This window comes from Clarias gariepinus, chromosome 2 (assembly GCF_024256425.1).
Source record: "Clarias gariepinus isolate MV-2021 ecotype Netherlands chromosome 2, CGAR_prim_01v2, whole genome shotgun sequence".
Taxonomy (NCBI): domain Eukaryota; kingdom Metazoa; phylum Chordata; class Actinopteri; order Siluriformes; family Clariidae; genus Clarias; species Clarias gariepinus.
Genome location: NC_071101.1, coordinates 22,414,022 through 22,438,736, shown reverse-complemented (window position 1 = coordinate 22,438,736; position 24,715 = coordinate 22,414,022). Strand labels below are relative to the sequence as shown.

The 24,715-nt window shown below is 38.2% G+C and overlaps 3 protein-coding genes across 3 annotated transcripts; 2 read left to right on the top strand and 1 right to left on the bottom strand.

Annotated features, from left to right (window-relative positions):
• Positions 1–1,414: 1,414 nt before the first annotated feature.
• Positions 1,415–3,008, top strand: pthlhb (parathyroid hormone-like hormone b). The gene is given in 3 exon segments (XM_053515721.1): positions 1,415–1,480; positions 1,918–2,039; positions 2,639–3,008. Coding segments are annotated over 3 exon segments (558 nt in total).
• Positions 3,009–4,943: 1,935 nt separating this feature from the next.
• LOC128540531 (galanin receptor 2a) lies at positions 4,944–6,071 on the top strand. Its single transcript, XM_053510724.1, has 2 exons — positions 4,944–4,986; positions 5,083–6,071. Exons 1-2 carry the CDS (start codon positions 4,944–4,946, stop codon positions 6,012–6,014), a joined length of 975 nt encoding a protein of 324 aa, XP_053366699.1. The 3' UTR covers positions 6,015–6,071.
• A 4,207-nt stretch (positions 6,072–10,278) lies between these two features.
• metap2b (methionyl aminopeptidase 2b) lies at positions 10,279–19,653 on the bottom strand. The gene is made up of 11 exons (XM_053515604.1): positions 19,473–19,653; positions 16,957–17,055; positions 16,734–16,781; positions 16,546–16,648; positions 16,290–16,451; positions 15,275–15,456; positions 15,060–15,154; positions 14,870–14,966; positions 14,673–14,776; positions 13,597–13,712; positions 10,279–11,188 (listed from the first exon to the last, which is right to left on the bottom strand). The coding sequence occupies exons 1-11, from the start codon at positions 19,612–19,614 to the stop codon at positions 10,936–10,938; spliced, it is 1,401 nt and encodes a 466-aa protein (XP_053371579.1). The 5' UTR covers positions 19,615–19,653; the 3' UTR covers positions 10,279–10,935.
• Positions 19,654–24,715: the final 5,062 nt, after the last annotated feature.

Here is a 24,715-nt window from a genome sequence, read left to right as displayed (position 1 = left end):
GGTGGGTTTCCTCCAGGTACTTTGGTTTCCTCCCACACTCCAAAATTTTCCCAAATTGCCTGTAGTGTGGGGATAAGCATGTAAGTGTTGGATTGTCACCCTCAAGGTCCTGGGATAAACTCCAGGCCCCCATCACCATTAAATAAAGGATAAAGCAGCCTGGAAAATGAGTAAGAGGATTGTGCTCTCTTGTTCTTATCTGGTAATACTGGAGCCAGTGGTGACAATATTTAACAGATCTGCTATGATTAAGAATAGAAAAAGCTATCTTGGATGGCAGGAAGGGATTGATAAGTCAGTAAATCAGTATGTAAGTGAATCATAAAGTAACAAAGAAAAAAGAAATTCAGAGACACACTTTTCTTAGGTGAAGTCATCATCAAAATAAGTTTATTGACACAGAAATGAAATTAAGTATTTCCACAGATAGAGTCCATTAACATCGATTAACAAGTTAATGTATGTTAACACATTATATAAATAAGTAAATGAAGTGTTACCAAATTGTGTGTTTTTCAAAAAACCACCCTAACCATTAAATGGCTATGAGGTTTGTTTAGTAGGGCAGGAGACCTACCCACATGCTGAATTTCACTGAGGTTATGGTTAGGATCTCCTGGGACAGTGGTCAGCCAACACTGTTTGCTTTTTTTCACCCAGTTCTGCACATCTATTGGGAAGGAAGGGGGTCTCTGTTCTCTCTCTCAGTTCACCTTTTTACCAGCTCTGGCTCCAAACCTCCACATCTGCTTCAGTTCAACCTATTTATGACTTGAGTACAATTTGATTTCCTGAAATGAAATGGTAATGAACTTGATCAAGGTTTGATATAAATTCAATTTCAACAGTAATCCTGAAATCTAAATATATCAGAGATCAAACGAGCACTTAAAAGCGGGTCTAAATGCTAGAACTTTAATGGAACAGGTTTCAGCTACTTGCCCTCTTCTGTCCATTATTTAGTGTTCCCCTATTCCCCTCTCTGGGAGTCTGTGAGCCAACCTCTTTCCACTGAAGGTGTGTGCCTGGGAGTTTCTCAGAGTGTGTGTGGTGTCAGTCTGGTATACATTTTGGCAGGCACACACACGCACATGCACTAGCACACACACACACACACACACACACACACGGTCAAAGTGGAGTACAGAGCACTCTCTCTTATTTTCCTCACTCATTCTGTTAGACTTGTTTGGTGGACCACTGGAGAGCATCAGAGACGCCCACAGTTTAGACCATAGTGCCATAAATCCCATTCAGCAGTGTGAGCAGCCAGCAGGTTCTCCACCACACATCTGGAGGCAAAAGTAATTCAATTGAGATTGGCTTACTCATTGCTGGACGATCTACATTTGGATATATCACTGTTCAGCCAAGAGCTAATGTGATCAGACATGTTTAGCCGGATTGTGGCTACATGTATGGGGTTTAGCGAAATGGTCATGAGATGCGGTACACACTGAACTACTCTGCTAGAGAACAGGTATGTTTTTCAATTAAAAAACTTTTCATGCTGCTTAATCATCTAAAATCAGAAAATGGATTTTATTAAAATGAATCTATGTTATTTCCAGTTTTTGAGATAGATACACTTGGATATTAAATATTTAACTAAATATACCAGTTTACACAAATTAATTTCTGACTGTGATTAGATATAAACTGAGAAACAAAACATTTATTAGGACTTTGCATTTCACTACATATTGTATCATTCATAATTATATATAACATATATTATTATTATTATTATTATTATTATTATTAAAATATATACACAAATATTAAAGCATTGGCATTTACAATTATGGCAGTCATGGGATCGTGATCACCAATACTGTTAAAGAGAACTGTTCCACTGTTCAGCTACAAAATTTATTTTCTTGAAACATATTTAGCTGTAGTCTGACTCTTTTCCAGATAAGGATCTGCAGAGTTTTGTGGACGAGCAAGATGCTAACGCAGTGGAGTTTTGCTGTGCTCTTACTAAGCATCCCTTTACCTGTCCAAGGGCAAGCCATACATGCTCTCAGCAACAGAATGTATGTGTTGAAGCCCTGTAAATACACTGTTGATTAAAAATAAACATAATTGTTGAGAGCGCTAACCACACCTAACACAATATTTACAGTTCAGATTCCAATGGGAACATTCATTTGACTCATTCATTTGATTCATTTGTGGGGGGATGGGGGGGCAGTTTCTGGACTCAACTTTTAATCTGTTTCCTGATAAAATGAACTGGTCTGGAAGCTTGGCAAATTTGCAGCATTAGAATAACTATCCTAGAGAAGACTAAATAAGACTCTGGAGTGTGTTCTTACATGGGAAAATTGAAAGAGCAATGTTTGTATGGTTTAGTATTGCCGTATTTTATTGATGTAGAGTTACATACAAAAACAAGAACATAGCTGACAAAAATGTCAAAAAAAAAAATCATTATATCATATAAAACATTTTATTCATAAGTATGTTGGCACTTTGGAAATTTTGAACTAGAGCAAAGAACACAATAACAATCAACCAAGAGAAAAATCTAAAGACTAAATAACTGAATAACTTTCTGCTCTCAATAACATACTGTATGGAAAAAACATAGCTCACGCTAATATAATATATCAGTTTGTTTTTAACATTTTAGGAGACGGTCAGTGAGTCACGCCCAACTTATGCATGACCGAGGACGTTATTTGCAGGACAGGGGAAGACTACTCTTGATGCAGGAGCTTTTCAACCAGGCAAACACTGCCAATGTGTGGGAACCTCCGTCCAGCAGTGGAGCCAACATCCAACATGTAACCTGGAGTGCCCAAGATGCCAAGGACTTTCTTTTAAACATTCAGATAGAGAGCGCAGGCACAATCGACACCCTACCACAGGAGACCAACAAAGAGCAGCCAGCTGCCACTAAAAGAAAGAAGAGGTTATGTTTGGGGAAGTGGAGAGAGAGCAATAAACGAAGAAGACGGCCATGCTCGTTACAAGCCCAAGCAGCGTTAAGACCTCACTAAGCAGGGCAACCAACAGTAAATGAGGAGCTGACTGTGAAATAAGATGCAATGACACTATCAAATACTCTGGACCGTGGCCGTCTAAACCTCCTAAACACTGACTTATAAGTATCATTTATTGTCCCATCCACTCTCTCACTCTCAGCTACATACATGTACTATTTTATCTTTAAGAATGCTGATATTTCTGATATTTTACTTCTCAATATACAGTTATACATATGCATTTTTTTATTCATATCAATCTTCTGTAATTGCTTTACCCTGGTCAGTGTGCCAGTGTTTCCAAAAACTGAAGAAAAAAAAACCCAGTAGGGGTAGTCCATCACTGGCCATTATGCACACACAATCACATATATGAGCAATTTATTCTACCCAATCTGTCTTTGGCAAGTTTTTGGGAGGTAGGAGAAAAACTGGATAAAATGAACATACAAAACTGATTGTACCAAAAGCTCAGGATCAAACCAGGGAGTCTGGGGCTGTGAGGTCATCAGTACACGCTGTGCCGCTGTGCCATCTGCTAACAATCCATTGTTGATATGATAATAAAAAACAAGTCATAGGCATTTTCATGTACTACAGTAAGCAAGCATATCCCTTTTTATTTATTTAAGTAGAATGTTGTATTTATTCTGTAAAGGTATCACAATGCTGCTCTTTTCTACATATTTCATACAATGCACTTTAGGAATCTGTGCTACGCTTCTGTATGTCAGTTTTCTTTTGATACTTTCTTACTTTTTTGTTTTTCATTTCTGTTATAAAAACACCTGTTCAGCTTTCAATTTCAGCATCATCAATAAAACAAATGAGCATAATGTAATAAAGTGAAGTATGATGTTTTCAAGACAAAATGTCCATGCTAGAAGGCCTAAAAATATTGATGAATTCTTGTCCATAACTCCATACTCCAAGTCCATAGGTTTTTTTATTTAGTTGCATAATGTATAGTATAGTTTCCATTTCACATGTTTAACATGCTGTATACCACATATGGGTGCTAATGTGCAAATGAAGTGGAAACAGTCATGCACCAAAATAAATTTTAAATGGAGGCAAATGATAATGTGTTCTTGTGTCAACATCCTGAGCATTTTAGGAGTTGGAGAAGATAGTGATAACCGTCTGTCAGCGGAAAGGATATTGCTTTGTGCAAATCAATTCATAGTTGCAGAATAATTGATTATATGATGCAAGCGGCAAAATGAATCCCTGGAATATAACCCATAATACATACTGTTAGGCATGTTCCATAGTTAGTACCCCCTCTTTTAATTCTATATATTTTTTGTAAAATATAATAAAAAAATCATCTAATTATAGATTTTTATCCTCAATTTTTTAAAATAGCCACCTTTTGCTTCGATCAAAGCTTTGCACACTATTGGTATTGTCCCAGTCAGCCTCATCAGGTAGTCACCTGGAATGGTTTTTCAAAAATCTCGAAGTCCGTGAGGTATTGAATAATTGTTGCTTTTATATATACATGGCATTAGAACCAAAATACACCAACAAACTGGTGAGAGGATCATAGGCACTCAAGGCTCAGTAGTTTTGGAAATCCTCAGACCAGCCATGTTCAAAGGCACTTAAATCACCAGTATTCCACATTCAGATGCTTTTTTAAATAGGGCGTATTATAGAACGATTTAAAAGCTTACAAAAAACATTTTGAAGAATTGTGAAGGTATTTACTTATGATGTATTTTCTATTTTTATTGTATTAGGCTTGTATAGGTAGTATCACCCTCGTGGTATAAAGCTGTTTCTGCCTCTTTAAATATCCCCCGATCAATTGCTACCTGCCTGCACATCCTAATGGGCAGGCTCATCTCTTACACCTGAGGTCTGAGATGAGGACACCCGTTTCACAGCACAGCAGCACATTTTATTTTACTGTAATGGTACTTTTGGAAATTTATCCTTGAATGGATGTTTAGTGAAGCACAGGCTTCTCCAGAGCTGAACTACTATGGTAAGTAATGTGGATAAATAATGTTACTAGTCATGCAAAGTATAAATACTAGAATTAATTTGTCAGCAAATATTTGTAAAAAGTTAAATACTAAAGCTGTTGACTTGCAGGGTTTCAGTAATCACTACGGTGTGATTTTCGCCTGTACCTGTGGTGTGATCCTGGGTGTGGGCTTCGGTGCTAACTTGCTCGTGTTCACTCTCTTTGCCAAACACAACACCCTACGCAAGAATCGCCTGGATGTTCTGATCCTCAGCATGGCTTTGGCTGACTTCCTCACTCTGCTTCTCATCCCCTTCACTCTGCACTCAGCTATCAATTTCTCCTGGCCTCTAAGCGACACATCTTGTAAGATTTACCAGTTCCTGCTGGCTTTCTCTCTGGCTTCCAGCACTTACTCCCTATGTGCTGTCTCGGTGGCTCGAGCCATGATCATCACCAACCCTTACCACCCGCCCCCTACAGACCTGGTTGTCTTGATGCTTATCCTTGCCTGGGGCCTGAGCTTCTTCATCAGCTTGCCATTGCGGATTTTTGCCACTAAAGAACGCCTCGGCCCAGGGCTCACCAACTTCACCTTCTGTCTACCGACCATCAAAGAGCACCACTATCAAGTCATACTAAGCCAGTTTGTTTTGTATTACTTAATACCGATGCTGGTTATTGCTGTCAATTATGTGCGCTTGGCTCGGTTTCTCCACAAGAGCCCAGTGATGTCTATGACCAGTGCGAGGAACACGCGCCGAGCCTCACTTATGGTGTTTCTGGCAGCTGGAACGTTCTCTGTGTGCTGGCTGCCTGGTTATATTCTCGAGCTGTGTGTTTATTTAGGTCTCTACAGTCACGGCCAAGCTTGGGAGATGTTCTATTTTACCTGCACAGTGCTACAGTACCTGCACCCATGTGTCAATCCAGTGCTGTATGTGTTGCTGGCTAAGCGGTACCGGGGAATGCAGGGAGCCTGGCTCTTTCAGTGCAATCGCAACAGGGTGCACCCCCATGTTACTAGTGTGAATGAAAGCTTCTGAACTTTTCTTATACTGCATGTTCCACTTTTGGCTCAACCAATGTTGATTTGAATTACACCAGTTAAAAGTTTGGTACCATTTAAAATACTGTACCAGTTGAAAGTTTGGACTTATACGACAGTATATGCATTTAAAAATATATGTTAATCCCAGTATGTTATTTCATCGTTTCGAAATCTCCAGTATTTTTCTTGAATATAGAATTAAAAAAAAACATTGAATAAGGAGAAGTGTCCAAACATTTGACTGCTCCTGTATATTCTTAAAAAGTAAATTGACAACTGTATAGTTTCTGTCTTTTATCCATGTATACAACCTCTTTGCTCTTTCTCTGTCTTTCAGCTCCCTCAGATCTAACATAGCATGAACCTGCACTTTACTGGCTAAATACACACATGAATGTACTAAGGAATATCATAATTGTTGTCTGTTATGGACAGATAAATGTTTATACAATCTTTTCCTCTCCAAGGTGCTGCCTTGTTCTCTAAAGATGTAAAAAATTAAAATGGCAAACCAGGACTTTTGATTGTGCAGAATAACAGAATGAGTTACAGAATAACAGAATGAGTAAATAATACAGTAATGAGGGTAAAAAATATTTCTCTATCCAATCTCTTGCTACACTAATGCACTTATCCCAGCGCTTTACTAGTGCTTGGATACCATTAAGGTAAAAAGTTTTCTTAGTACCCCAGAGCCATGATTGGTCTGCCTGATTTACATCTGAATAATGGCCTCCCAGGAATTCCTTTAAAGGGAATATAAACATTTGGAAATAACTTGGAGCCAGATCAGTGCTGTGACAATAACTCACAGACGAGTTCCTGTAATGTGCAAAGGGTGCTCGTGAATGATTGTGTATACAGGACCCACAGACCAATGCTGCATCTACTTTTGCAAGTTGGCATCAAGTTGTTGTTGGTCTTTCAGCTGCTCCTGGCAAGGGGTCGCCACAGCGGAATATCTGGTTCGCACAACAACCCAGGTTTTACGCCGGATGCCCTTCTTGATGCAACCCCCCCATTTTATCTGGGCTTGGGACCGTCACTGCATCCGGAAGGTTTGGGCACTGGCTGGGAATCGAGCCCAGGGCCTTCCGCATGGCAGGCGAAACACCTATCACTGAGCCACCACTGCCCCTACAAGTTGGCATCAAGTTATCTGCCAATATTAAAAAATCTGACATTTCACTTGCTGAAGGTTCATGGGAATGACTGTAAATCTAAGCCACCGCGGAAAAGATCACCTCTTCATTCATGGACATAGGGCCTTCTTTCAATTGTTTGCAGCATTCAAATGTTTTACTGCATATAAGAGTCCCATCACCATACTGTGCACCATACACCTTAATTCACACAAAAAAATTCTTCACAAGTCCCGGTTTGACTCATGTCCCCTTTTATTGCATGCCAAAAATATCTCATTCAGCAAATGCAATTAAATGGGAAGGGTCTTGTCCAATTTACAATTGGTTCTTTCCGATATTTATCAAGTAAGGCATGAAAGATGTGACACTGAGTCTAAATGTCCTCAAACAGTTAACCAAATAGTGCTATCTTAAAAGATCATTTAAGGAGAGAACAAGTTTTCATTTAAATTATTCATTTTCATTATTTAACGGGAGAACAAGTTTTTATGTTCTCCCCGTGCTTGGTGGGTTTCCTCTGGGTACTCCGGTCTCATCCCACAGTCCAAAGATATACAGTTTAGGCCAACTGGCGTTTCCAAATTGCCCGTAGTGTGTGTGTGTGCCCTGCGATAGATTGGCACCCTGTCCAGGATGTACTGCCACGTGCCCGAAGCCCTGGAATAGGCTCCCGGTCCTGAATACAGAATAAAGTAGTATAGAAGATGAGTGAGTGAGTGAGAGAGTGAGTGAGTGCTGGACATTGTTGTAAATTCTGTTGTACATATTCACAATTGCAGAGAGGTCAAGTTTTTGCTTTTCTTAATCCAAGTTATGATAGTTATTATTACTACTACTACTAAGTTTAAATCATTTTACATTTTCACTGATTTACACTGATACTAGCACATTAATATTCAAAAACTACAGCTGTTCAAATAAAAATTTATCCCAGACATTGTATCATTTACACTGAAAATTTTTAGTTTATAATAAGGCTTGGTACAAGTTTGACTCTACATAATATTTTAGCTCGTAGGTTTGCATTGAAAACCCAGGGGTATGGGAAATGGTGTTCTAAGAGGACTGCAGCACCTCCTAGTGAAACACAGTTTCAATAACATTTCATTATTTAATTTCACTGGTTACCAACAATTAATACATTAATTTCACTGCAGGCAAAAATATTCTGAAGGATGGGAAACACATGGCCTATGTAATAGTAAGCATTTTGTGTTCCTTGTCAGATTACATTTTTTGGTAAGAATAAATTAATCATATTGTTTGGCTCACAGATTATCTCTGGCTTAAAATTACAAGTTATGAGTAAAAAAGTTTATTATGGACCTTTTTAGGCCAGTTTTCTAGATGGTGAGATGAGTCTAAGATTTAGATTTTCTTCTCTTGGGGGCCTTATTTAAAAAAATAATAAAAATATTTTTTTTGCTCTTGACAGAATCTGAAAAATTAAACTATTCATAAACTGAAAACTTTAAACCAAAAACAAGAAAAATGTCCAAAAGATATAGGAAAACATCTAGCACAATATTAAGGACAGAAAAAAAAAATCAGTGAAAAAAGGAAAAAAGATAATGATTTGGTTTATTGGACCCAAAATAAATATAAACTGCCAGTATTTCCATCTATAATTTTGTTTAAATTGTCTTTTACTGTTTATCAGTTTCCAACCCCAGACCCAATTTTATTAGAGTCTGTGATGTGACTCCAAGTCTCTCTACATGGCCAAAAGTGTGTGGACCACAACTATCACATCTACATGTGCTTTGTGAACATCCCATTCCAGATTCAGCTCAGTCTTTGCTGCTCTAATAAACTTCCAGGAAGGCTTTCCACTGAATTTTGGAGCATGCCTATTGAGTTCGGACTTAAAGGTTGATGTTTCATTCACTCCAAATGCATTTCAGCGATCTTGGGGTTAAAACTTTGTGCATGACAACTCCAAATTTGACTAAGCATGTCGTCAGTGAACTTATTTTGTGCTATGGGAGGCATTGGGTATTGTCATGTTGAATTAGGTTTGGGCCATTTACATTCAAGGGTCATTCATTCGGTTTCAGCACAAAACTGCATTCTAAATGCCTCCAACTTTGTGCCAAGAATATGTGGAATACACAAATGGATGTGATGGTGAGGTGATCATATACAGTAACTGATTCACAGACAGTACTTTCAACTGCAGGAACATCTGAAGCAGCAGCACTAGAAGGAAAATATAAACAGGCCACTTCAGTTAACATCTGCTGATTATGTTTTAAGTTTTAGCATTGATTGACATCTACTCTATTTTATATATCTTTAGTTTTATTTTATACACACATTACACACGTCCTGTATACATGTACACACTCACAAAATGTTAAAGGGCAGTGTGATACACACTTGAGGAGGTGCTTTCTTCAGTAAAACCAGCAGTGCCTGGAGGACGAGGTTTGAGAATCTTTTAAATTTCTATCACTTAGAAAGTAACTGATTTGTTGTGCTTTTCAATTTTTGGTTGATATGGACTGCTTTTATATTTACAGTAAGTAGGATGAAAGGGGTCATACAACAATCAGCCATAACATTACAAAGCAAATCATTATGCCCTGTATTGTCTAAGTTCCCTTTGTGCCACTGGCATATTGACTCCACAAGACCTCTGGGGTGTGCTGTGATGTCTGGCTTTGAGATGTTGGCAGCGGATCCTTTGGGTGCTGTGGGTTGCAGTGTGGGGTACATTCCATGGTTGCCTGCTGAACCCCACGTGCAGGGGACTATGATGAACTGGGTGCTCAGGTCCCTTTTTACTGTATTCATATTTATTTATACCACATTGGTTTTTCTTGTGCAATCGGGCCACACGAGCATGGGTGAGATTTGGGAGCCTATGATCCTATCACCAGTTTATAGGTGTACAATTGATAAATCAATGTTAATCTTATGGCCGATCGGTGACAAAACAATTTATATATGTATATTTAATATTAAATATGAAGTAAATTTCGGTGCTCATTTGTTTAACTTGAGTAAATAAAAACTAACTGTGATAAGACCTTTGACTTTTATTGTATTGTATGACTTGAATTAAAAATCTCTATTTTCACATTTGTCTGCTTACAAAACCTGGAAAAGTGATTGTAATTTCTTACAAATTTTATTTGTAATTCAAAATAAAACATAGCATTGTGCGTTACCCAGAGAAATGTGACTTTTCAGTCTGGAGAGAAAAAAAAAAAGTTTCAAGGCAATTATACACAGCCAGAATCTTTTGTTCTAGTCCGAATAAAGCAAGGATTATTAATCTTTCCCCTAAAGGCAAAGAGCATGAGTGCATGTATAAGCTATATGTGCATTGGTTTATGTTTTAAACAACAATCCATTTTTATACATGGCCCGATATTCTGTCCGCTGCTCTAATGAAGGATGCAATCAAATATGGCTACAAATAAAAGCTGTTGAAGAAACGTTATACAGATCATATCAGTGAACATGATGCTCTCCACACCCTTTCTAAATACTTTTTTTTTTTTTGCGCATTATAGTTTAATAATACAGTCAACTGTAGTCTTCCCTGGGTTAGCATACGTGTGTTATAGGTTAGGAGAAGTCCACCAATTTTTCTAAATCTGACACAATGGCTTTCAGAATGCCAGCACCAATGAGCAATTTCCATACATTTTCCCAAAAAAATTCAAGCACTGGCAAGGCCTGCTGTGCATTTAGCCCCCCTTAAGTAAGTCGAACAGGACAATGAAAATGTGTCGGAAATTGAGAAATTGGTGTGCACTGGGCTTAGTAATCATTGCCTCTGCTGACCACCTCCTTGCAGGTTGGCTTTAATAGAATGGTGTGTTCAAACTGAGCCGTGTAACACCCTTTAGTGTCACACAGAGGCGGGTATGGGTCGATGATGCCCAGGTCACACAGGTTCTTCAGAGCCATCAGGTATTTGGTTTCGCCCAGACGGTCCAGCCAACGACGGCAGAATGCCAAAGTGCTAAAGTTCTCATTGACAACATTTAGCAAATGCTTTGCCCTTGGAAGCCTGTGAGGGTCAAGAAAAGAAAACAATGCGGATTGTCCAATTAGCCATTATGTCATGGTTCATAATTACAGAACACACAAAACGTTTCAGGAATTTCTAAAACCCTATCCATGCATACAGGTGTGTTTGGAAAAAGTATTTTTCACTGCACTGTTTTTAAAGAAATGTCCACACAAACAAGCACTTTAACAGTGCAGACACAACCATGCAAACCAGTCATGTCACAACAGACAAAATTATTTCAATTTATTTGTTGAAATGAATATGTCTGCACTGTTATGTACAAGCAGTTGTTTATTTTACTTTGGTTTTACCTCCAAGTTATTAAAATCAAAAACAAAATGTTAAGAACTATGTACTGTATATACTGCTAGAAAACTAAAAATGTGAAGGAGGAAAAAACATGATTAAAAGCTGATTTATCACTACGAACTGCTTTATTCTTTTTGAGATGCAAGGGTGGAAAATTGTTCTAACTAAAAATGGACAATAAACATTTTTGACATGAAGTACAACTGTTACTGTTAATCTCAGTGTAAAATCATGGTTTGTACTGTGGCAGTGTGGATTCAGGGCCAGTGCATGTATCATATTCTGTCATTTCAACACACAGCTGCAGTAATAAAACAATGATAAACAGTTGCAGCATGTGCAGAACTGCAGCTGGTATGTGCAGCTACACAATTTCACGTACAGGAAAAAAATATTTCTTTTTTTTTGTTGGTCCACAAAGTAGATTCTGAAATGACGAACATTAAATGTGTGTGGACCAGAGTCAAAAAACAAACAAAAAAAAAAAAAAGCCAAAAGACACTTAATGGAGTTACTGGAGATGTTAATCATTAATATTAATTATTAAGAACTTAATTCACTATTCACTAATGAATTCATTAAGCCAAAAGGTTTGTTTTACACATTGCGGTAACCTTGACAACCCAGATGCACTTTAGATATTTTTACTATCCATGCTTCTTACATGTTTGCTAATAACGAAATAAGTCGGCCTGCTTACAATCTTCTTAATCTGGCATTATTATTTTCACCAAAAGCTCAGTCACAAAACTGATCGCTGATGTTCTAAGACACTTTTGGTAAACTGACTGTTCAACAGCATGAACTGCCGTATGTTCCCAAGCGCATCACATGCACGACTATACTGTGTGCAAAGAGCGGCAGCGCTATTCACAGATGGGTCTAAGAGTGCGAGAGAGTAAATTACTGCATGCAATTAAAGACGAATTTTTGAAATAATAATTTTAAAAAGTTTGTAATTTAAAACGGTGTAAGAGAAACACTGGATTGTGCTGTTAGAACTGTTTACATAAAACTGATGGGTAAATGTATGCTTGGATATCATTAATTAATTTAGGTTTAATCGATTATTGATTAACATGTTCAACTATGGGTTGAGAAACATGTGCAAAATATGCAGCCTCATAAGTTACCCAACAGTTTAAGCCATACAGTCTCACAGGATGACTGAAATGCATTGTGAAGCATCCAATTATAAAGTAAAATTGGATGCAAATTGAAGGGCAAGTCAAATTCCCCCCTTGTGCTAGAAACAAGTGTCCCAAATCTTTAAGGTATCAGTAAAGAATGGGCTATTGAAGAAAATATATATATCACAGATAGTCCAACAGCCTATTGCCACCCATGAACAGATTTCCAGGTTGAAACACGATGCCTCAAATCAGTAACAGGTCATGGCAGTGGTACGTCTCAAGCAGAAAAGACGGCATTAGGGTTTACAAAGGGGGAAGAGGGATATACTACTGTAATACAAGTATATCCAAGAAAGTGAAAAACCTGCACTAAGAAACATGGATAACTCTCTCTCACACCTGACTCCATATTTCCAAATGCTCACTGCCACCTCCCACATTAGCTGAACAAGGAACATGTGAGGTTACACACACACACACACGACGGTTTGAAAGGAAAATTAATGAGTGGGAATTTCCATGACCAAAACTACATAAACGAACAGTATGTGATGCTAACTAGCTGTTACGGGATGTCTGGACACAAATTAGTCATAACATGTATTTAATATTGCTTGACAGATTTTATGCCAACTTATAAAGAAAATAAATTTATTCCCAATTATGAATTTCTTAAGACAATAATACTACGGTTGTGAATTCCAATTCTGTTGAACACGGCATTTGTTACCTTGTAGGACAGCACTGAAGTTGTGGAAAACATTACTGACAATAAAAAATAATATTTAACATAATGTTTGGGGTTTCTTCACATTCTTTACACTAGTTGTCTTGAGCATTTGTGTAATCAAGAACATCGTCATAGTAGCATTAATATTTGGGTTAAATATTTATTTTTGCGCTTAATTTCTTCACCTGGTGAGTAAGCTCTATGGAAACATTTAAAAACATTTAAAAACTTGCCTGATTGGCACATGTCCAACTTCAAAGTTCTTCATGTAATGTGAACACTCCATGTCGTCATGCACCAAGCCTTTTCCAGTGCTTCCAAAAGTCTCAATGGCATACACCTCTCCCTCCTGCAAAACAAGTGAGCAATGAGACATACAAAATGTACACAGCTGATTGTTAAAAGATTACAGCGCTTAATATTTTTCCTGGATTTTATTATGTAAACTTTAAAAAGTACTCCATTTTGTTAGTTTTCCAGCACATCCTACGTATTTCGTGTTAACTATAGATACTGAAAGAATTAAAGCTGTGTTTTAAGGACAGCTCTGTTCTAGCAAGCCTTCAGTAGCTGATAAACAAGTGTCACAGATAACATGTTTAGACACACCCTCAAAAAAGACTTAGCTTTTTGTTCCAAGTGTTTATTCTGGCACTCATCAATATTAGTATTATAGGAAACCTGGAAGAACGCAAAAAGGCCAAGGCATAGACCATTTTATTTTGTGGACTATACATTTACCAGTATTTTTTGAAGTGTTCTGCAGTGTATGAATAGTTATATATACATGTACGGAGATGTGTGCACGCGCATGTGAGAAAGTTATCCTATTTCCCCAGTGTTTTCAAACGTAAAGAGCAGCTTAATTAGTTTTATTTTTACTTTATATATTTTCTATTAAAATTTTCTATTTCTTATGGGGAAATTCGCTTAGAGGAAAAATGGGGTCAAGGATTCCCCTCATGATTTAAAGGCACAGAGAACATTTCACGAAAAGATTATTTCCATAGGCACAGTTACGGTTGTGGCCACCTGATGGCAGGGTTGAGAACGGAAACAGATTTACTCAGGTAGATTGGTATGCTTTATATTGTATTTGTGTCCAGGGCAAACCAGACTCACTTTATCCAACATACAAACAAATCCGCCTCATAAACGCACCTCGTTCATGAGTAAAGAACAACCTGTGTGTTAAGTCTACTCTACTACTTATAAAACTTTACTCATAAGACTATACTTTGTTTTAAGTGGAATGTTATTTTAAGATGATTACATTGTGAGAAATAAATGGCGCGATGGTGACACTAACCTCCATTTTGGTCGCTTCTCCACCCTTGACGATAGGCACAGTCTTTCCTGCATGTATTCTGTACTGTCCAATTGAATGACCGTTGAGATTCCGGATTGGCTTTACTATGGGTTGGGGGCGACAAGGCAACAAAACATTATGTATTTAGGCCTATTGGCTTTTATTGGCAAACAATTTCAAATCACAGAAAGTGATACCTTGGTATGTTTTTCCATCTAACTCCACTTCATAAGACTCCATGACTTCCTGAATGGCTTCTCCAATGTCACACAGACGAACATCAATCCCTGCACACTGATATACAATTACATATTAATGAGATCCATTAGAAGCGAAAGTGATCAATAAAACGACAGCGATTATAAATCTCTCCCTGAGAAGGCTTACCTTAATTCCTGTATTTGTGGCATCTTTAACAGCTTCCAGCAGTTTATCATACTTTGGGTTGAAAGTGACGGTAAAGGCACAGTCAATAATTCTACCTACAAGACAAAAGTCACAGGCTAAAATTAAAGAAAGGAAAAAATATACACAGCACAAAAACAAGAAAAAAAGACAAAAACATTATGCAAGTCGCTTATACTTAGTTACACACTACATACCATTAATGTGTGTGCCAAAGTCAATCTTGCAGACATCGTCGTATTGAAGCACTGTGGTATCACCAGCATTGGGAGTGTAGTGAGCAGCACAGTTGTTGAGAGAGCATCCGGTAGGGAAAGCAAGGCCAGCATTCAGCCCATTCTCTTTAATTAGCTTCCTAGAGCAGTCCTCCAGCTTCTGACTATAGGAGGTAAGTACCACAGGTTATAATCTTGAAAATAGGGCTGATGGATTTTTTTTTTTTTTTACTAATTTTAAATAGAGTGGAACCTTAGATTGCAAGTAACTCTGACTGCTAGCAAAATTTGTAAATAAATTTTGACTTAACAAACAGACGAGGCCTCGTACTGTAGTACAAATGCGCTTTTTTCTACTGAGTGTCACGTGATCACAATTGAGCCAATGATTCTTCTTCCTCTCCCGCTGCAGAGATATGGGTAATCATCTCCCACACTCACGTTTCAGTGTATGCGTCACTCAAATCTGCGTGCGCGTGTACTGTTTACTATAACATTGTTATTAAGCGTGCACACGTGTGTAAAGCATTTTTTTTTCTGTGTGTGTGTCCAAGTGTAATGACTGTTCTTCAGTAACTTAATGGCCCTTGTAAAGAAAAAGGGCCTGTAGCAGGGCGTGAAATCAACCTGTTCAACAACAATGCAACGTCACATTTTAGTGCAATCCTTAAAAGGAGGCAAAAGCAAGCGTCGGAGAGATTCCTTGTTAAAGTTTTCCGACAGAGCGTTTCCGTTAAAGAGAGAGTGAAAGTCATCCTATACAGAAACCCCCTTCCTCCTCCCCTTCTCCCTGTGTTTTTTTTTTTTTTCATATAAATATTTTTGAGTTGTGGAATGAACCATAATTTCCATTATTTCTTATGGGGAAACTCATTTTGATGTACAAGTACGATTTCGGAATGAATTATGCTCGCAATCCAAGGTTGAACTATAGTACTAATCTGCAGAGATAACTGAAAAAGTATTAAACAGAGCAAAGACAAAACCGTGAACTTACCAGATGTCAATCATAGTCATGCCTGGTTTAATCCAACTCATGACGTAGCCCCTGACCTGTCGATGTGCCTCTGCGGCCTGTCTGAAATCATTCCAGATTTCCTCGCTGGCCTGATTTAACACACGCTTCTCTTCACTGCTCATCCTCCATCCAGCTTCACGCCTGATTGGAACACAAGAGCATGTCACTGTGAACCTCTTATAATTTCCCCATCAAACAATTTTAGACAGCTAAAACAAATTAAAATGATTTTTACCCATCTTGTACAAGCGGGTAGTCACATTCTTGGCCTTTAGGGAAAACTCCACTTGGGTAAAGTTCACAGATTGGAATAGATGGAGGGTCGGTTTGAACCCTGCCTAAAAAAGACAAGTTAAAGTGCTGGGCATTTAAATGATTAAATCTGAGCATGTTGTAGAGAAACGTATATAATAAATAACTTACCACCCTTCTTCTTCTTTTTCTTCTTCTTCTTTCCACTTTCGTCACCATCTTTAAAAAGAATTTCAAAAATTAGAATTTTTTTTTTTTTTTTTTTTTTTTTTTAAACAACTCACCAAAATGTTGCTTCAAGAGGAAACAATCAATATGGATCAATATGAAACGTTGGCCAGAAACAAGTCAAAACAAAATTATGTGAGCATAACATAATACAAAAAGAACAGACCATCATTGGCATCCTCTTCCTTTTCCTGGTCATCCCCTGGCTGCGGCTTCAACTCCTTGATCACTTTGATCTCAGCATTTCCTTCACCATTTGCAACACCTGTTAATTACAATCACACACAAGTATATAAAGTATTTGCAGAGTGCACTGCTTTATAAAAACAGTTTTACTTTGCTAACAAAGTAATGTAAGCAATATCTTCTGAAAGCCTTGCTTTTTTGCGCTTATATTAAATTGAACTGTAATTGTGATAAAAATATCAATGTAACTAACAGCCTTCAAATAAAAAATAAATAAAATAAATAAAATTTGAATTTAAAATAAATACAGCAACAACAAATTAGCTCCAATATTTTTTTATAAAAGCATATTTAACGCATTACAGAAATTTCCTTTACCATAACTCAGTGACCAAGTAATTTAAATAAAAAGTGAAAAATGAGTAAAAAATGTGCTAAAATGTGCAGTATAATTATTTTAACACTGACTGAAGGTTACCACTGAATTTGCTCAATTAAAAAAATTAATAAAGTTACATACACAGCATAGTAATGCACCGTTTTGTTTTTTATTTAAAAAAAAAAAAAAAAAAAAAAGCATGCTGTTCCACACCTAACAAATGTTAAGTATTCAGTGTGTACATTTTATTGATTTAACATCCTGGATCATTATGCCAAACCTAAGCTAGTCTACAGGTGTATTTCATTACGTCGCTGCCTGATTTTGACCGATGTTTTACAAAAGCATGACGTACAGTACTGTGCAAAAGTCTTAAGCCCCCTCATTTCTTTATATTTTGCTTCCAAAGAGCCAGACTTTCTTGTATTTTTTCAATGTAGTCTTGAAGAATGGTTCTCTAGTTTTTGGCTTTCATTTTCGGGCCAGTCCTTGTACCTAACAAGTTCCAAAGGAATGTTGTTTGTTAAGCCACACAGTAACCTATGAATCATTTAAGCATAGAAACATTTAACATCTAAAATCAAGAACCAGTGAGAAAACAGGTGCAGATGAGAGATTATTAGGCCGATGATTAGTATACTGGTGCCTACAATGAGGTTGTTACATAAACAACAATTTTCTCCCACTGAATCTACAGGCACTTTGCAGTTTGTCACAGCGAAACATTTGCTTTCATTTATTTTAAATTACATTACTATATACAAAATTTAATTTCTTATAAGAAGAAATCAGGAGTGGCCCAATACTTTTGCACAGTACTGAACCTTGCCTTGAAACCTGCTTCCAGAACACCTAACCAAGATCAATGTGAGCTGGATGAGTAGACGAAATTATTTTGGCAAAACTAAGCACAGTGGCCTCGCCTCTCCAAGGTCTAGGGTTCGATTCCTGCCTCAGATTTATGTGCGAGGTGTTTGCATGTTCTCCCCGTACTTGGTGGATTTCCCTGTGCACCCTAGTTTCATCTTACAATCCAAAGACATGCAGACTAAGCAAAATTACCTGTAATGTATGAGTGAATGCGAGTGTAAGCCTGTGTGCCCTGCGACAGACTGTCACCCCGACCAGAGTATACCCCGCCTCATTCCTGAGGACCCCAGGCCTCCCACAACCCTGTTCAGAATAAACAGTTTAGAGAATAGGTTTGTAAGTAACCCATATGTTTGAAAATCAACTAAAAATAAATAATGTATTGTTGCTGACAATGTTATGAATATTTTTTTTAAGTTAACCTAGTGAGACTTCTGTGGCAGATGCCCTGGTATAGAGTTTGTGCTTTTTTATTATTTAAGCTGACTGAACAAGACCATCACTAGATAAGGGGGATGAAGACATTATGTAAGAAAGTTATAAGATCTCACTTTATTCTCTCTGGTCTGATTGGAAAACTGACAACAGGACATGTCTTAAACAAGTCCAAAAGCGGTAACCTGAACTGCAGAACACTTGAAACTTATGTCTTATTTATAGCCACGAATTATTCACTAATGCTTAAGTATTAAAAGGTAGCTGTTAAACCAGACCTTTATAAAACTTATCTTTCACAAACTTTAAATGAGCAGCCGTTATCTTAAACACCAGATGTGACTTAGTTTGGAGCAGGAAATAAAAACAATAATAAAGAATAACTAGATGAAGACAGCGTGATACAGCAGCGCTGAGTGTGTGTCACTTAGGTGTAGTTTTGTGTTGTGTCGCGTGTTTAACATGTAAGTTTTGTGTTTTGGACGCATGAGGGACCTCGCTGTCCCCGGGAGTGAGTGCGGCCTCTATCAGGTTTACCGGCTACATTAACTAGCATTAGCTGCTTAAGCTAACACATTTCCCTTTTTTTGATGACAACTCTGCCTGAAGAAACGACATAAACGACGCTCGATGCCAGACGTACTGTAAAGTTAGATAAACGTATAGGTGTAGTGAATCAGCTCGGGACTGAGAGATCTGCTGGAGAACTGTGTGTGTGTGTGTGTTAGCAGCAGCGAAGATGGAAATAGCACGCGCAGCCTGGACGGCACGAGCGTGAACACGGCGTGTTATTGTCACTACAGTTTCTTTACCCAAGACCGCCGCTTTGCTCTTCTTTTTCTTCTTCTTTTTCTTCTTGGACGCGTCCTCGCCGTAACCGTTTTCGTCAATCGGCTCGTGTGCGTCTCCGTTTTGAAGGATCACCACCTGAGTGCTCTGCTCCTGATCCGCCATGTTTGCACAGAGGGAGAGCCCGAGCGCAGACACAATGGTTGCCAAATCTCGCGAGATAAATAAGCAACACCAGCTTCATAAACAAGCCCAATGTTACTACCTGTATAATTATGTTATGGCCAGAAAGTGAACAGTAGCGCGTTAACAGTGTACATTTACGTGGCTGCCTGACTTTGACCGATGTTTTACATAAACATGACATAAGGTACTGTGCAAAAGTCTCAAAAGTCCCCTCATTGCTTCATTTTTTGCTCCCAAAGAGCCAGACTTTCTTGAAATTTTTTTATGTAGTCTTGAATAGTTCTCTCGTTTTTGGCTCTCGTGTTAAGTACAGTCCCTGTACCTAACCAGTTTAAACGAAATGTTTAAAAAACATAACTGGACAGGACAGACAGCACAGACGCAATGTATAAAAAAATGACTCTTTCTGTTAAGAAGACTAAGGACTTTTGGAGTGCAGGAAGCACTACTGAAAATCTTTGAGTCTCTGGTGGCCTCAGCCATCTTCCCAAGGAGTGGTCTGCTGGTGCTTCAGTGTCTCTACTGCAGACAGGAAGAGACTGGACAAGTTGATAAAGAAGGCCAGCTCACTTCTGGGGATTTACCTAGCAACGGTACAGGAGGTGGAAAAAGGGTAGCTAAGCTATTGTCATTGCTGGAAAAAGACATTCATCCACTCTATGAAACAGACTAATCTCTGAGCAGCTCTTCAGTGACACAATGTTACATTCTAAGTGTCTGAAGGAGCGATAACGAAGGTCTATTCTCCCTACTGCTATTAGACTGTACAATCAGAGCTGCTCCCAGTGAACCAGTCTCCATATTTCACACTTACTGTTATATGTTACAATTCCTTAATTTTACAGTAGTTACAATATCTTAAATGTAATAATACTATTTTACAATACAGGTACGATATGTTAAATTTGTGTGCAATATCAAGTATGCAATAACATGTTAAACTGTGCACCATTATCCTTGAGCATTTGTTGAACCTAGTGCCATTTGTTTGAAAGTGCATCTAGAGTATTGTTTTTCTTTTGTAATAATAATAATAAACTGTACTGTCCCTATTACCTATTTGCACATTTTTTCTCCACTGTGGGACGAAAAAAGGTATATCTTATCTTAAGGCAAGAACCAGTGCGATGCTGAGTGGATGGAACAGACATGGGAGGAAATGATGTTGTTGAGGTTGTTAAATAAACAACCATTTTTTCCACTGGATATACAGGCACTTTGCAGTTTGTCGCAGTGAAATGTTTGCTCTTTTTTTTATTACATTATTATCTACATAATTACATTTTATTTCATATAAAGAACTCACGAGTGGCCAAAGACTCTTGCAGAGCGACCTGGATGCATACACAAAAGTATTTTGGCAAAACTAAGCACAGTGGCCTCGCATCTCCAAGGTTTAGGGTTCGATTCCTGCCTCAGATTTATGTGCGAGGTGTTTGCATGTTCTCACCGTACTCAGTGGGTTTCTCTGTGTACCCCGGTTTCATCTCACAATTTAAAGACATGCAGACTAAGCTAAATAGCATTTTAAAATTACCTGTAATGTATGAGTAAGTGCGAGTGTAAGCCTGTGTGCCCTGCGACGGACTGTCACCCCGATCAAAGTATACCCCGCCTCATTCCTGAAGACCCCAGGCCTCCCACATCCCAGTTTAGAACAAACAGTTTAGAGAATATGTCTGTCCGTAACCCATATGTTTGAAAATCAACTAAAAATAATGTACTGTAGCTGAAAATGTTATGAACATTTTAGAGATTCAACTTTACTAAAGATAACCTAGTGAGACTTCTGTGGCAGATCCTCTATTAAAGTTTTTGCTTTTTTTTATGATTTAAGCTGCCTGAACAAGACCATCACTAGTTAGGGGGGTGAAGACAATGTAAGAAAGAAGTAAGCTCTCACTTTATTCTCTCTGGTCTGATTAGAAAACTAACAGGACATGTCTTAAACAAGTCCAAAAGCGGTAACCCGAACTGCAGAACACTTGAAACTTATGTCTTATTTAAAGCCACGAATTAATCACTAATGCTTAAGTATTAAAAGGTAGCTGTTAAACCAGACCTTTATAAAAACAGGAAGTTTAGCTAACGCATCTTTCACAAACTTTAAATGAGCAGCCGTGATCTTAATCACCAGATGTGACTTAGTTTGGAGCAGGAAATAAAAACAATAATAAAGAATAACTAGATGAAGACAGCGTGTTACAGCAGCGCTGAGTGTGTGTCACTAATGGAAGGCGCAGGTTTGTGCTGTGTCCCATGTTTGATTAACATGTTAGTTTAGTGTTTTGGACGCATTGGTACGCTTATTATAAGTCGCTGTGGATAAGAGCGTCTGCCAAGTGTGTAAATGGAAATGAGGGACCTCGCTGTCCCCGGGTGTGAGTGCGGCCTGTATCAGGTTTACCGGCTACATTAGCTTAACTAGCATTAGCTGATTAAGCTAACATATCTCACCACATACAACTATTTCATACAACTCTGCCTGAAGAAACGACATAGACGACGCTCGATGCCAGACGTACTGTAAAGTTAAATAAACGTATAGTTAAGTTCTGCTGGAGAAGTGCGTGTGTGTGTGTGTGTGACGGCACGAGCGTGAACACGGCGTGTTATTGTCACTACGGTTTCTTTACCCAAGACCGCCGCTTTGCTCTTCTTTTTCTTCTTCTTTTTCTTCTTGGACGCGTCCTCGCCGTAACCGTTTTCATCTATCGGCTCGTGTGCGTCTCCGTTTTGAAGGATCACCACCTGAGTGCTCTGCTCCTGATCCGCCATGTTTGCACAGAGGGAGAGCCCCAGCGCAGACACAATGGTTGCCAAATCTCGCGAGATAAATAAGCAACACCAGCTTCATAAACAAGCCCAATGTTACTACCTGTATAATTATGTTATGGCCATAATATATTCAGCTCACAGTGTTACTGTCAACTTAATATATATTTTCCAGAAAAGATGACTTTTATGTATTAAAATAACAACTGATTGTTGCTGTTGTTACTTAATTACCTAATACCACATGCGTTATTTCATAGTTTTGAAATCTCCAGTATTATTCTAGATTGTAGAAAAAACACTGAGTTTAGTGTGTTTTATTTATTTGTTTGTTTATTCTTTTTTTTTTTTTTTTAACAAAAATAAAATATTCAAATATTCAAATATTTTGAAAGGCAGGCACTTATACTACAATCCATCAGAATGCGAGATGGAAATGGACAGGGCAGGAGAAGGTAACAGGATCATGTAAGCGAAATACAAGCTTTAGCCAGCTGAAAAGCTGATGGAAAAATACATGATTGTCTTTGTGAAGAGAGTGAGCTTAACATGGTCAATGACATGATTTTTCCTCTGTGGGGGCGGGGCTGCAGACCCCTAACAGCTCTGGAGAACAGGATCTCTGTGGGCTTTGTGCAGGGCTTTGTGCAGGTCCGCAGTCGAGCTTCAGTGGCTTAGGATTATAATGGTCATGATATACAGAAAGGGCCCAAAATATGTATACACACTTCAGCATGAAAAAAAAAACAAGACTCTCGTCTGACAGGCACATGATACTGTAGCATCAACAATAGTGTGACTACTGAAATCTTTAATACAAATGTTACTACACTGACATAATTCAACTTGAGTTTTAAAAAAAGGAATTGATGTTGAAGATGTTGAAAAAGGGAATAGATGTTGAATGGTGAAGCAATATTGTGTATATACACTATATTGCTAGATGTATCCACTTGCCTGCCTTCATATGCATTCGAATTCAAGTAACATCAAATGATTAATCCATAGGGCTTAATATGATGTTGGCCCACTGTCCCAGCCTTTGCAGCTACACAGCTTCAATTCTTCTTTCCACAAGGTTTAGGAGTGAGGTTATGGGGATTTTTGACCATTTCTTTAGGAGCGCATTTGTGAGGTCAGACATTGATGTTGGACACGAAGGCCTGGCTCTCGCTCTTCCAGGAAGGCCCAGCCACCACCGATCCTTACCACCTTCTACGGAGGGACTATCAAGAGCATCCTGTGCAGCTGCATCACTGTCTGGTTTGGGAATTGTGCCATCTCAGACCACAAGACCCTATAGCGGATAGTAAGGACAAAGAAGATCATCAGGGTCTTCCCTCTACTGAAGACATCTACACCACACACTGCATCCGCAAAGCCGGCAGCATTGTGGCTGATGGACGCACACATCACACACACTCACTCTTCACCCTCCTACCATCTGGAAAGAGGTACCAATGCATTTGAGTACACACATCCAGACTGTGCAACAACTTCTTTTCACATGCCATCCATCTCCTCAATCAAAAGGGACTAAACTAATAAACACACACACAATCACTCAGATTGACTCATCTACCTCAAAACATTGACACTGGACTGATAAATTAACACACACACCAACACACTGATCAACACTAGCAAACTAGCATACACACTGTACTGTAAATGCTCTTTTGCACAATATTCATTATTTGTTAATTTGCACAAACTATTTTTATCTTTCCTGCGACGTAAAAGTGCATTTGTTATGATGCCTGAATAAACTGATTCAACAAACTGACCTTGAAGATACTGTAATATAGAAATCCTTAGCTGTGGCTCTGCTTCTAGGTTTATTTGTGAACAAGAGGGGAAAGCACAGTGTTCTGATTACCTTATCCTTTGAGCACAAAGAAAACATGAAGAATTTCACCAGCTGATCCAGGAGGTCCGAAAGAGTGAAGCTAATCGGTTGTGGCGTTCTGCCAATCCATGCTTCCTGTCATTTTTTCCTACTTAGTTCTGCACATGTGAACACCAACAACCCTGGGAACAGTTTCATTAATTTTGTAAATTATAACCTGGGAGCATTATTTGATTGTGATATTTATTCGAATATGCTACCCCTACATTTTCCAAAAAATATCCACTTAATGTTATAGTATTTACCCCTCATTTACCTCTTTAGTAGTTATGATTGTTTTGTTAAGGTAGTGCAAATCTTATCGATTCATTGCAGGGTATCATTTTTTGACAAGGCAGAATAATTTGGCAGAACAGCAGCATTCTGAAAAGTTTGGATTTTTTATGTCCATTTAAA

Bases quoted from the DNA above. Each gene is read 5' to 3' on its own strand.
- LOC128540531 (XM_053510724.1), top strand. From the start codon at position 4,944: ATGTTTAGTGAAGCACAGGCTTCTCCAGAGCTGAACTACTATG. The intron at 4,987-5,082 runs GTAAGTAATGTG...TAAATACTAAAG, and splicing joins TCCAGAGCTGAACTACTATG to CTGTTGACTTGCAGGGTTTC.
- metap2b (XM_053515604.1), bottom strand. From the start codon at position 19,614: ATGGCGGATCAGGAGCAGAGCACTCAGGTGGTGATCCTTCAAAACGGA. The intron at 16,452-16,545 runs GTAAAAATCATT...TGTTCCAATCAG, and splicing joins TACCCGCTTGTACAAGATGG to GCGTGAAGCTGGATGGAGGA. The intron at 15,457-16,289 runs GTAAGTTCACGG...TACCTCCTATAG, and splicing joins ATGACTATGATTGACATCTG to TCAGAAGCTGGAGGACTGCT.